The 14,085-nt window shown below is 36.6% G+C and overlaps 1 protein-coding gene across 10 annotated transcripts in view; it reads right to left on the reverse strand.

The window, feature by feature from the left end:
* DOCK9 (dedicator of cytokinesis 9) overlaps positions 1 to 14,085 on the reverse strand; it is a 112,627-nt gene that overhangs the window by 36,219 nt on the left and 62,323 nt on the right. For all 10 annotated transcript variants that reach the window (XM_026668925.2, XM_026668923.2, XM_087967306.1 and 7 more), the window contains exons 21-31: positions 13,938 to 14,059; positions 13,747 to 13,833; positions 12,526 to 12,615; positions 11,274 to 11,389; positions 8,946 to 9,015; positions 8,720 to 8,845; positions 8,234 to 8,305; positions 7,563 to 7,709; positions 6,208 to 6,291; positions 4,229 to 4,340; positions 2,238 to 2,416 (exon numbers count right to left, since the gene is read on the reverse strand). In XM_026668925.2, the coding sequence (XP_026524710.1) occupies positions 2,238 to 2,416; positions 4,229 to 4,340; positions 6,208 to 6,291; positions 7,563 to 7,709; positions 8,234 to 8,305; positions 8,720 to 8,845; positions 8,946 to 9,015; positions 11,274 to 11,389; positions 12,526 to 12,615; positions 13,747 to 13,833; positions 13,938 to 14,059 (1,205 nt within the window). The remainder of the gene's footprint in view (positions 1 to 2,237; positions 2,417 to 4,228; positions 4,341 to 6,207; positions 6,292 to 7,562; positions 7,710 to 8,233; positions 8,306 to 8,719; positions 8,846 to 8,945; positions 9,016 to 11,273; positions 11,390 to 12,525; positions 12,616 to 13,746; positions 13,834 to 13,937; positions 14,060 to 14,085) is intronic.

The following is a 14,085-nucleotide window of genomic DNA, read 5'->3' on the forward strand; positions in this document are numbered from 1 at the left end:
TTGGGTTACTTTGTAAATAAATATTATATTGTCTGTTCATAATAAATTCTTCGATAATATGAGAATCCATAAAAGTTAAAAATGCCCTTCAGATGGCAATACATTAGATGTTAAAACCAATCAGCTCTTTCCCCTTCATTGTGGGGTATTATCAGTTTATCAACACTGGAAACGAATTAGGATGTTACAGGTTTAGAAAGATCTCTATAAGGACAAGACCGTAAATATTTCAAGATTTTGAATAGCATAACATTTATTATTTTGAAAGCTTAATTTTTAAGAACTGGGATTCTACACTGCTCAAAAAAATAAAGGGAACACTTAAACAACACAATGTAACTCCAAGTCAATCCCACTTCTGTGAAATCAAACTGTCCACTTAGGTAGCCACACTGATTGACAATCAATTTCACATGCTGTTGTACAAGTGGAATAGACAACAGGTGGAAAGCATAGGCAGTTAGCAAGACATCCCCAATAAAGGAGTGGTTCTGCAGGTGGTGACCACAGACCACTTCTCAGTTCCTATGCTTTCTGGCTGGTGGTTTGGTCACTTTTGAATGCTGGCGGTGCTTTCACACTAGTGGTAGCATGAGATGGAGTCTACAACCCACACAAGTGGCTCAGGTAGTGCAGGATGGCACATCAATGCAAGCGGTGGCAAGAAAGTTTGCTGTGTCTGTCAGTGTAGTGTCCAGAGCATGGAGGCGCTACCAGGAGACAGGCCAGTACATCAGGAGATGTGGAGGAGGCTGTAGGAGGGCAACAACCCAGCATCAGGACCGCTACCTCCACCTTTGTGCAAGGAGGGACAGGAGAAGCACTGCCAGAGCCCTGTAAAATGACCTCCAGTGGACCACAAATGTGCATGTGGCTGCTCAAACAGTCAGAAACGGACTCCATGAGGGTGGTATGAGGGCCCGACGTCCACAGGTGGGGGTTGTGCTTACAGCCCAACACTGTGCAGGACATTTGGCATTTGCCAGAGAACACCAAGATTGGCAAATTTGCCACTGGCACCCTGTGCTCTTCACAGATGAAAGCAGATTCACACTGAGCACATGTGACAGACGTGACAGGGTCTGGAGACGCCGTGGAGAATGTTCTGCTGCCTGCAACATCCTCCAGCATGACCGGTTTGGCAGTGGGTCAGTAATGGTGTGGGGTGGCATTTCTTTAGGGGGCCGCACAGCTCTCCATGTGGTCACCAGAGGTATCCTGACTGCCATTAGGTACTGAGATGAGATCCTCAGACCCTTTGTGAGACCATATGCTGGTGCGGTTGGCCCTGGGTTCCTCCTAATGCACGACAATGCTAGACCTCATGTGGCTGGAGTGTGTCAGCAGTTCCTGCAAGACGAAGGCATTGATGCTATGGACTGGCCCGCCCGTTCCTCAGACCTGAATCCAATTGAGCACATCTGGGACATCATGTCTCGCTCATTCCACCAATGCCACGTTGCACCACAGACTGTCCAGGAGTTGGGGGATGTTTTAGTCCAGGTGTGGGAGGAGATCCCTCAAGAGACCATCCACCACCTAATCAGGAGCATGCCCAGGTGTTGTAGGGAGGTCATACAGGCACGTGGAGGCCACACACACTACAGAGCCTCATTTTGACTTCTTTTAAGGACATTACATCAAAGTTGGATCAGCCTGTAGTGTTTTTTTCCACTTTAATTTTGAGTGTAACTCCAAATCCAGACCTCCATGGGTTGCTAAATTTGATTTCCATTGATAATTTTTGTGTGATTTTGTTGTCAGCACATTCAGCTATGTAATGAACAAAGTATTTAAGAATAATATTTCATTCATTCAGATCTAGGATGTCTTATTTTTGTGTTCCCTTTATTTTTTTGAGCAGTGTATTTCAAATTGAAAAGATAGCAAATTTAATCTGGTAAGAACTGATATCAGGCAAAAGATTTCCTAATAGTCATTTCCAGAGAGAAAATTAAATAATGGCACAAGGAGGGAGTTGGACACTCTGTAAGCCTCCTACTAAGTACAATGTTTAAATCACAGCAGTGCAGATCTACTATATATACTTTATACAGTGAGTGGAGAAGCCAATAGTGCCTAGAACATCTTTACCATTAGAGCACAACAGTACATAGAGCCCTGGATTTAGACTATGTGTAAAAATTTCTGTGAATTCTCAATGTAATTAGAATCTTCTGTACATAAAGATATTAATAATTAACTTTACAAAGTAAACATTTTGGCAATCTGCTTACCTTTAAAGCGTATCTGTCATCAAAAGAATGTTTTATCATTAGATTCTTCAAAACTCCAATTGCAATTTGTCGAATCTCTCTGAATTCTTGCAATGCATTTCCCACTTCTCTGAGAAGCAGTCCCACCAAAAAGTGATGCTTGCAGAAGTCATCCGATAAGGAGTAGTCCAGCTGAAGATCTGAAATCAAGCATCACACAGTTTTATTTTATTTTTATGCTGGTCTTCTTCTTAGATGAGTCCAGAAAGTCTGAATGGGTATAAAAGAAGACTGAAAAATCATCACAATAAATTCATCAATGACACTTCGACACATATGCACACAAACCATTTTAAAAATGACATAATTTTAGAAAAGGAGAAAACCAGATAAATAACGATTTTCATATAAACCCTGGTAAGATTAAATGGCTGTAGGTGAATCTTTGTCTGTGGGCAGGTGGGGGAGGGTGTCTCTGCATCTGGGGGTTTATCATCTTTGGTCCTGGATGAGGTTGCACTATCCTAGACAGATCCAGTGCGAAATCTGGAAGTGTTCTCCTGGACCCCTCGGGGCTCCTGCTCAAAGAGCAAATGATAGTTGTGGCTAGGAGGCCCTTTCCTTAACTTGGTGTTGTGTGCCAGTTACACCACTTGCATATATTCTCACCGTCTCAAGGTTGACTCAGCCTTCCATCCGTCCGAGGTCAGAAAAATGAGGACCCAGATTGTCGCGGAAAATATGCTGACTCTATAAACTGCTTAGAGAGGGCTGTAAGGCACTGTGAAGCGGTATATAAGTGTAAGTGCTATTGCTGTATTGCAAACCAGAAATATCAGCATCCAAAAAGCTAGGTGTCTGCAGATATATTTTCTTACAAATAGCTGAAGTCTGAATATCTCTTCAGAACTTCAGGTTTGAAATCAAGGGGTGCCAAAGTGGAAATAAATAAACTAATAGTTTTAAGGTTATTTCCCAGTGTAGCACAAGAAACTGTTAAGATACACAGGCTTGAAGCACTGTGGATCACAGAGAACTATTTGTGCACTTCTCCAGAACTCTATCAAAACTAGATGTAATTTTTAAAAAAGTAGAACTACTACTAGCTGGGGAGTCCATGGGATACGGTTACATGTGTGAAACTTGCAAAAAATGGGTAGAACTTCAATTACAACAGCGTAGCTGTGTCGTGTTGACTTTTTTGAATTTCATGTTTGAGTCATGCTAGAGTTTATTAAAATAAACATTTAAAACATGACATATCGGCCTTCATTGGAAACAAAATGAAAATGCATATTACAATAAACTGAAAAAAATAAAATGCAGGATGTTATTTATTGTAGCATTTGCTACAATTGTAGCAGAACCTAGAAGTCAGGGATAACACAGGGTGTGGTCAAAAAAGTCAACACGACACAGCTACGCTGTTGTAATTGAAGTTCTACCCATTTTTTGCAAGTTTCACACATGTAACCGTATCCCATGGACTCCCCAGCTAGTAGTAGTTCTACTTTTTTAAAAATTACATCTAGTTTTGATAGAGTTCTGGAGAAGTGCACAAATAGTTCTCTGTGATCCACAGTGCTTCAAGCCTGTGTATCTTAACAGTTTCCCGCATTTGCTTTTATATACACATTATTATAATTTCTAAAATCAAAGTTTATGATTGGGAAACACACTTCACACCTACCTCCGGGAATATCATACGACTCCACTGTAAGGAAAGCTAATTCAAAGAAAACAAGAAGCAAAGATAGACAAAAACTAACATGTTGTCGTTGACTCTCCTCATGCCTAACAAAGAAAGTAAGAAACTGAATTACATATTAAATTACCTATGTTTTTTACTTCATCATTGTACTGCCTACAGAACTGAAGCAGGAAGAAGAATTGATTATATTTATCAGACTACAGAATTCCAATATATATTTCTTAGGATAGGAAAGAATTTTTAAAAAGATATGTTTATTCTTTTAGGAATCTCAATTTAGCTGTATCAAATATAAATTTACCTTGGTATCTCTGAATCCTGCCTGTTCCAAATGGCATAGGAAGATTTAAAGGAATGTAGTGTTCGTGATTACATACTGCTCGGAGAAATTCAAATTTGAATTCAAAAAGAGCCTGTAAAACATATTATTGTTATAAGTTATGATCTACTAGTTGTTAATCAAAAAAGGCAAGGAAAATAATCTTTAGATCACTGGCTCAATATCCTAGATATTAGCAAAGCAATGGCTATATGTTCTATATATACAGTATATAAAATCTTAAAGAATTGTATGGATGTAGACACTTGTATTTCAACACAATAATTATGGATTATTTGCCCGTTCTTGATTCATTTTCTATTTCTGTTACAGTTGCATAGATTGTGTACCAAGTATATTAACAGCAGCTTCTAATAATTTCTGAAACTGGTTCAAATCAAGTTATGAATAGATTTTGCAATTTTAGATACTGCCAGCGGATGGCAATATACAATGATATGTATCTTCTAACACAAAAAAGCCTCATCATCTAATAACTGATTTAAACTAAAAATCCCATCATCAGTTAAAATCTTCCATATACCAGGTTTTTAAAATAAACGTTATGGTCTGGATTACTGCATTGTATCAATATAGCATTAGAAAAAGGATCAAGACAATTTTGCAGAACTAGCACGCCACAATTTAGTCTCATATATTACATTTTAATCCCTAACAGTCCAATTAAGTAAATCTGATATAGATGAGAATATACCACAAATATCCCCTAAAGCAACCCACGGGCTATGGCTTAATTATGCTTGCTAGTCATAGTATTCTGGATAAACAAGGTTTTTTTCCTGGTTAGGGAGGGAAGGTATGTTGTGGACATACTGTCAGTTAAACAATTCCCACTGGCGGGGACCAGGAAGGGAGCCTTCTCTGCTGTTGCCCTGCCCTTTGGAACATTCTCTCACCAGAGATGAGGGCCCCCTGAATCTCTTAAGACTGCTTGGGGCTCACAGAAGAGCACGCAGCCATGAGGCTGATTAGGACCCTGAAGGACTACTCCACCTTTTAATTTACTATCCTTGCCTCTACTTTAAATTTTTATATTAAGTTTTTATATCTTTACATAAAAACACCGCTCACAGTCCCTCTGTGAGGAAGATGGGCAGTTTCTACATTTAATAAATAAATAGTTTTCTGAATATAGACTACATAGGAAAAATTTGCAGATGTTAATAACATTCCTATCAAGCTCATTTAAAGTTTATTGAAAAGTTCTTAGATACCTAATTAGCACTCTTTGTTGACTTTCTAACTGAAATTCAACATGTTAATATAAATCTCCTATCTTGAAGATAAGAAGCTCAGTTCAATTTAGTTATTGTTCAGTTACTGCAGGCTGCAGTAAGTAAGAAGATTCTGTGTAGATTATACACACTACTTGATTTAGTGTTATGACCGCAATTGGATGCAAAATTTCTGTTGCTAAGTGAGAGTTTTTAGTGAACAGTTTTTCTGTTGCTAAGTGAGACATTTTAAGACCTTTCTTGCCACAATTACTGCAGTGAATCACTGCAGTTGTTAAGTTAGTAACATGGTTACATGAATCTGATTTCCCCATTGACTTTGCTTGTTAAAAGGTTGCAAAAGTGAACACATGACTTGGGGCATTGCCACCACAATAAATATGAGTCAGTTCCCAAGAATCTGAATTTTGATCACATGAACATGGAGATGCAGCAATGGTCATAAGTGTGAAAAATGGTCATAAATCACTTTTTTCAGTGCCATTGTAACTTTGAATGGTTACTAAATGATCTGTTGTAATCGAGGACTACCTATAGACAAGAATGACTGCAATTCCATTTGATTGGGGTTCTAAGAAGGATACAATGTCTTCCCTGAATTTACAAAACAACCCCATTGAAAGTTCATATATCTAAATATCCCTAAACATAATAGGAAAATACTATCTATTTCCCAATTCAAGAATTATATTTGCAGTATAGTACCTTTGGATCTCCTGGAGCAAAGAAGCTGATATAGTTGTTAATTTGCTTGAATATGAAACCTCTGTCCATAAAGGTGAAACATTGCTGCAAAAGCAAAGCAAAGCAAAGCAAAAACAAAACAAAAGAGTCACTGAAATTTACATTTCTTTGATATCTAAAAAAAAAATCCTATGAATTAAACTAGTCTAAAGGGCAAACAATAGCCAAATACCTATTATACCTTTTCACAGTACATACATTTTAGATTTGCAAATTAAAATAGTCTAATTTGAATAATGATATAGTTTAAGACCACTCAGTGTTAACCAATAAGTATTATTAAAAACCGAATGTATACAACTGGAATGCTTCATTGATTACAGAAAAGCCTTCAATTGTATTGATCATATCAAGTTGTGGAAAGTGCTCAGAAAAAGGAAAATCCCAGACCATCATGGGAAACGTATAAACAGGTCAGGAACCCTCAGTACACATACAGCATGGCAAAACAGACAGGCTCCAGGTTGGTAAAGAAACACAACAAATAGAACAGACTCTCCACTTCTTCATTCAATCTACATGCAATATATATTAAGGGAAGCTGGACTGGAAGAAGATTAATGTAATTTTAAAATTGGACAAAGAAACATCAATATCCTGCACCACACCCTTGGCACTTTCTAATAGTCAAAAATGCACAGGATCTGCAAACCCTAGAACTAAAAGTCAAAGACTGGGGGGGGGCGGAGGATGAAAATTAAATGTAAATTAGGTTGGAATTAATGACAAGAAGTAGAACAATCAACCTTAGAATTGACAATGAAGATTACTGAAATTATACTCAAATGCCATGATGTGTCTATACCTACAAAAAATTGTTCAAGCCATGTTATTTCATGGAAGTAGAGGTTGGACTTTAAGGAATAAAGGATAGGGAGAGTATTGATGCCTTAAAACTTTGATGTTGGAAAAGACCTCTGAGAATACCATAGATAGTGAAGAAAACAAATGGATACCATTGAACAAATCAACTCAGAGTTCAGGGCACAAATGTCCAGTTCTCCCCTGAGATACAAATTGACAGGACATAAATGACTAAATGAGCTACTTTGGACATATTATGTTAAGACTTAGCTCTCTAAAAGAGGCTGTAAGGCTGCAAAAACCAGCAGCAAAGTAGATGACTTAGCAGGGAAGCATTCTGATCATTTTTTACTATGTATTATTTATATTTTAAAATTGCACTGTGAGATTCTTGTAAGCTGCCAAATGAAATAGAAATGATTTCAATAAATAAATGCCCACAAAGATAATACATCTGAACAATTCACAGCCATTTGGAAGAACTAATGAGGACATACATACAGTCTACTTACTTTTATGAAGACAGCAAGACTATAGTTTGCATTCTTTGAAGCTTCTGGGTTATCCTTATATTTCTGAGTAATGTGGGGCATCAGCATACTGACAACAGTTTCCACAGCATGATGAAACGATGCTGGAAATCTCTGATTTCTCAGCAACTACAAACAGACAAATTAGAATTTAACAAATGGGAACTGAACAATTATCCTGTTTATCCATAACACATGTGTACAGTTTTCAATTCTGAAACAACTTCAGCTGCAAGAATTTTGTAGTGTTGAAAAATATTGAAACACCTTTATCTAAATATCTATGAAGCTATAGGAAACACCATTCTAAAAATATTTAGTTTAGCGCAAGTAATAGTACTAACAACTTCTTGCAGTGAAAAATTATAGAAAAAGTAAGTACACTAACATGAGAGCATTTGGAATTATAAATCCAAATTAATTTATAGAATATATTTCAATAAGAAAAATAGATACAATTTTAAGTAAACAACTTCCCATTTGCTGCAGCTTTCTACAACTGTAGAGTACAACTGTAGAGTACAATTCCCATCATTCTAGACAGCATTACCACTATTTTGTGGCCAGTAAATGGCAGCAGGGATTAGAAACAGATAGATCCATTTTTAAAGGTCAATGGGTACCATAACTTCTTGAAATAGCAGATCATTTACCTTTACTTTAGCATTTTCCAGTAGGTGTTGGGCCATTGATTTGATCAAAATTTCGAAGAAAAACCAGGAATACTATTAGAGAAACAAAAATTAAGTAAATTAGATTTTTTTAGTCTACCTTCTTTTTTATAAATAACTCAAAGCAGCAAACATATATGTAATACCCTTTCTTCCTCAATTTTCCCCACAACCACCCTGTGAGGTGAGTTGGGTAGAGAAAAGTGTCGGGCCCAAACTCACCAAAATGGCTTTCATGCCTAAAGTGAGATTATAACTCACATAATCTAATGTATATACATAATACAATTATATTTATAGGTAATACATAGTTTAGTATGTAAAAGCAATATAAGTTATTCATTTATATCTATAACTTATACAACTGTTATTGTCAATTATTAAAATGATGAAGTGCTAAAATTGTTTTCAGATCTGAGAAACTCTTCAGTTGATGATACAAACAAAACATCATTTTTCCTTATATACCTTAAGCAGCTTGTTGCTTGTGAGGAAGTCAGTACAAGGCTTCAAGATTGTTGTCATGGTTTTGGCAAGTTCTTCATGTACAGTTTTATATTCTGAAGCAATATAAGTTTCTCCTTTAAAAACGTACTTGGGATAAGAAAAATAAAAGAGCTTATATTACGCAAAAATATTCAGAGTTATGTTAATCATGCAATTTTTAAACAAAGCATATTTATATGATTGATACCTTGACATAGGATCTCAAATAGCTATCCAATCCTTCTTCATGACAGTGGGCAACCACATGGATAATAACCCTAAGTAAAATAAAGTTAACAATAAGAAATCTTCATGCTCTAAATATTTTTAAAGTCAGCAATTGGCACATTACAGGCAGTCCTCAGCTTAAAAGCCACGGGGTCACAATGGTTAGAATTAGAATGCAGCATTGCAAGCTAATTCATCATGAAGTCCTTTGAAAAATTGGTCTGCCAGCACATTCTTTCTGGTCTTCTACATATATTTGATAAACACCAGTTTGCATACAGAAAAAATAGATCTACAGAGGACACTATAGCCATCACTCTTCACACTGCTCTGACTCATCTAGAACAGCGGGGACGCTATGTGGTGATGCTTTTTGTGGATTTTAGTTCTGCATTTAACACAATTCTTCCACATAGACTAGTGTCTGAACTTCTGGATCTTGGACTTTCTTATTCAATCTGCCTTTGGATTATGGATTTCCTGTCTGGCTGCTCACAGAGGGTCAGATTAGGTAATCATACCTTTTCAGCCCTTATTCTTAACACTGGTACACCACAGGGTTGCATGTTGAGTCCCTTACTCCATACTCTTCATGTGCATGACTGCATTCCCACTCACGCTAGTAATACTATTACTAAATTTGTAGATGATACAACAGCGGTAGGACTCATCTCCGGGGGGGGGGGTGAGTCTGCCTACCAAGATGAGTTGGACCGGTTGCTTTCGTGGTATGGAGACAATAACTTGGTCGTCAACACCAATAAGACCAAGGAGCTTATAGTGGATTATAGAAGGAACAGATCAGACATCCAGCCCTTGCTTTCAATGGAGACTGAGTGGAGCAAGTGACCAGTTTTAAGTTTTGGGGTGTTACCATAAAAGAGGACCTGACCTGGGGTGCTCACATTGCAGCACTGGTCAAAAGGGCCAGCAGAGATTACACTACCTGAGACTTCTCAGAAAACAACAATTGAATGAAAAACTGCTGGTGACTTTCTACCGCTGCACCATAGAGAGCATTTTAACTTACTGCACCTCTGTATGGTTTGCCAATCGCACAGTGGCAGATAGGAAAGCACTCCAGAGGGTTAATGTCATTGCGCAGAAGATCATTGGTTGCCCTCTCCACTCTTTGGAAGAGCTTTATAGCTCCCGCTGCCTTAAGAAAGCTCAAAACATTCTCAAAGATCCATCTCATCCTGGGAACCCTTTTTTTTAACTATTACCTTCTGGCAGACAGTACAGAATAATAAAAACAAGGACAAATAGGCTAAAAAACAGCTTCTATCCCAGGGCAGTAGCTCTTTTGAATTCTACTGTATAGTGCGGTGTTGGTGTGGTGTTGGGGGTTTTCGGTTCAATGTGTGGAGTGTAAAGGTTGTGTGTTTGTGTTTATTTTCATGGTCATGATGTGCACTGAAGATGGTGTCTGATTTCATTATACGAGCTGCAGTGACAATAAAGTAAACTAAACTATTTTAATTCTGCTGACTTCTAGATCCTCACCACCTCAAGGTTGACTCAGCCTTCCATCCTTCCCAGGTCGGTAAAATGAGGACAATATGCTGACTCTGTAAACCGCTTAGAGAGGGCTGTAAAACACTACGAAGCAGTATATAAGCCTAAGTGCTCTTGCTCTTGCTACAGCCACAATTGGGGCTAGAATTTCCATTGAGTCATTGAGGTTGTTGAGTTGAGTTGGACCCCATTTTACAACAATTTTTACAGTGGTTAAGTGAATCCAGCTTCCCTGAAGCTTGTGGAAGCAAATTCCCAGTATATGTGGGTTACTGTGTGGTGAAGGAAAAGTCTTCTTATAAATAAGCAATAGCAACAGAGTATGAGCAACTACTAAATCTGTGCTTGCTGAGCATAAAGGCTGCTCTGAAGTAGAGTCAGGTGTGAGGGGTTGGAGAAGGTTAAGGAAAGTGTGCTTTGCCCAACTCCATTTGGTAGGCTAGCTGTAGACCTACCAGAAGGAGGAGAATCTCACAACAGGAATTCAAACCCTTATCATTATGTGTTTTGATCATTGCCAATGATCAAAATTTAACTGTATTAGTCTTTCCAAAACTAAAACAGGGTGAAGTATATATTCCAAAGAGTTTACATTAGGTGATTGCATGTCCATAACTGTTGGTTTTACTTTATATTAATAGTTTTGTGGTTCTCTATGTGTCGGTTTTACTCTTACCATGAAAGTTTCCATTCTGATCTTGTTGCTGATACTTTTAATTATTTTAAACTGCCAAAATCAATTATGTTGCATAAATAAATAAATACATAAATACGTTAAAACCCTTTTTACCTTGTCACATTCACTGCAACATCTTCCTGAGTTGCCCTTGTAAGAACTCTAAACAACTGGTTTAAAATGGTAGGCAGAAATGCTATCATGACATGTCCCTCCATAGCATGAAGGCTCTAGAATAAAAACAGTGACACAAAGGGACTTTTTTTTCTAACATACTTATTTTCAAAACTAAATCAAGAATCTATGATTGTAATTCTATTAAACTTTAGTTCTACCAAGACTGACAAGATTTGCACCAAACTGAGAAGAGTTTAAACACAGAATAAAAATTCAGTAACATAAGCAAGCCAATTTCTATGTTATTTCATAGTTTTCCAGAAGAATCAAGACAGATAAGAACAGGTAAGATGAGAAAATACTGTTTTACAGACATACTTTTACTCAAGTAATAAAAAAAGCACCATGCTGCTGTACTGTTCTAATATGAAAGGTTGTTGAACATGCCCCATTAAAATTATTGTTGGGATATTTTAAACTAACCTTCTAAACAAGGTTAATATCTCAGACATGTAATATACTCACTTATTTAACAACTATCTTGGTTAGCAACCATTTGTAAATATGGTAGGGGTAATAAATTCATTTTCCAACTAATGAGCATTTATGATCAAATTTTGTGTGCTTGACAATAATGCATGTTGTAGTGAGAGTAAAGTGAACATAGCTGTACAAGAGAACAGAATACTGAGTAACATTGTTCCACAGCTTATTGTTACACTTTAGGAGTACACTACATAGATAACTTTTGCCATGACTAATTCTCTGCCATGAATAGACATTGCTAATTGTAGCAAAATTTGGTTTCCATTCAATCCTGTCCACCTGGTTAAGATTTATTTTGTTGTAAAGTTATTACAAAACACACATTCTGACTCCCAGAATAGTGCACATAAACATATGAGTAGGAGTACCCATTTTGCATGCTGGTATGACAAAGTTCTCCTTATTAATATATGCAACCATTTTATTTTACACATTCCAAATTTGGTTGTTCCTGAACTACCAGGATTGGCCTGGAGAAAATGTATGTGGTCATTAAGAGCTGATACCATCTTGATAGTATATAATCGGTTAATCAAGTCATCCAGAGCTGAAATTTACTTCAAACTTTTTTTTTACATGTAAGGTTTTTCATTTTTTTTTTTTACTTTATGGCTGAATGTATTTAAACATGCCATTGTATTGGTAACCATTCAACTGTGCCCATCTAGTGCCCATCTTTTAGTCATCTTATAACATTTCATACCTTAAGATATTTCACAAGGTCACATCCTAAAGCTTGAGCGCCAGACATAGTTTTTTGACAGTAATGGAAGAAATTGTTTAAATGCTGGTCCTAGTAAAAGAAGAATAAACTATTTATATGACATCACTACTTCCATTTTAAAAAGTCAATATTGACTAGGGGGGAAACGTTTTGACTTTCAAGAACTCAACAAAATTGAAAAACTTGTCCTTCCCTGTTGAGTTCTCATACATCATATAATAATACAACTTTATTCATTTCAATTATGTAACACTTATTGCTCCTGAGCCTTCATTATTCTTGTACAAAATACTTGGAAGTTTTCATTTTTCTAATATTTCAAACACCAAAAATATTAAAATATGGAAGCAAAGACCAATTCCACACTTTGGATTTTCAGTAAGCGTATTATAACTACAAATGGGATCTCTGAGATGTACATTAGACTTCTCTATTTCTATCTATTCATTACTTGGTAAATACTATATATGATCTCATTCCAAAGGTTAAGGTTTGCACCAATTCAAAAGTTTGGCTCAAATTTCCTTGGTATTGCTGTTTCATAGCCCAGGCTAATAATAGATCTCGAAGACTTTTATGCCTGTAATTCATTATTTTACTTAATGAAGGCTGTGTCTAATTATGATTTAATACTAATACTAAGCATCCTCTTGAATGTTTTCAGGAAAGTAGGGTGCAAGAAAGAATAGCGAAGCCTAGGGGAAACATGCTCTCTTGGTCCTCCCTTTGTATTTTCTTACTTGTACAAAGTCCCATTACATAAAACTCGTAATTTTAATTTTGAAATGTTAGTGTTGAACAGATTTGTTTATCCCATGACCTTTCCCCCAGAAAGTCAGAGTATTGTCCTCATCTTGTGCTAATCTAAAAGCCAGCACAAAGACAGGAAAATCTGCTATATATTCTTTCCAACTCTACGCTTGGACACTGTTAGTAAAGTTGGAGCCCTGTCATGTGGGAAAGGCTATATGAGTTTACTTCCCTTTACTTCCCTTTCCTACACTTAAGCAAAGATTCATACATTTCCTCTGCCTTTTGTTCTCCGGGTTTATTGCTATAGTAAGATGGGCAAGCAAGATAATCAAAACTTGATTGTGTCATATTTTTCATAACTTATATTTTATAACTACAGAATTATAAAAATATAAGTTATTTGCAGATTAAATAAAATCTTGGTAAAATAGTGTAAATAATACCAACCTGTGTATATACAGTGGAAACTAGGTGAGTTGAAATTGTCAACAGTGGTTTGCCTCCATCTACCCATTTAATTTCAGGGCTGGAATACTGATATAAAAATAAAAGGTGGTAATTTAATGTATTAATACAAACCAGCTTTTTCTAATAGCAAAACCAAACAAATAAGATAGATATTATCTTGGGTTTTTTACTTTGCTTATGCCTGATTCTTGATTGTTAAGATATCCACTTGGAAGATAAGCAGATACTGGCATATGTTGTTCATTTGTCACCACTCTGCCATCTTTTAACAACTGAAGCCAGGAATATCCAACTAGAAGGAATGTAAAGAGAAATTAT

This window comes from Notechis scutatus, chromosome 5, assembly GCF_049901735.1.
Source record: "Notechis scutatus isolate UNSWTSFEM ecotype Mainland chromosome 5, rNotScu1.2, whole genome shotgun sequence".
NCBI classification, from domain to species: domain Eukaryota; kingdom Metazoa; phylum Chordata; class Lepidosauria; order Squamata; family Elapidae; genus Notechis; species Notechis scutatus.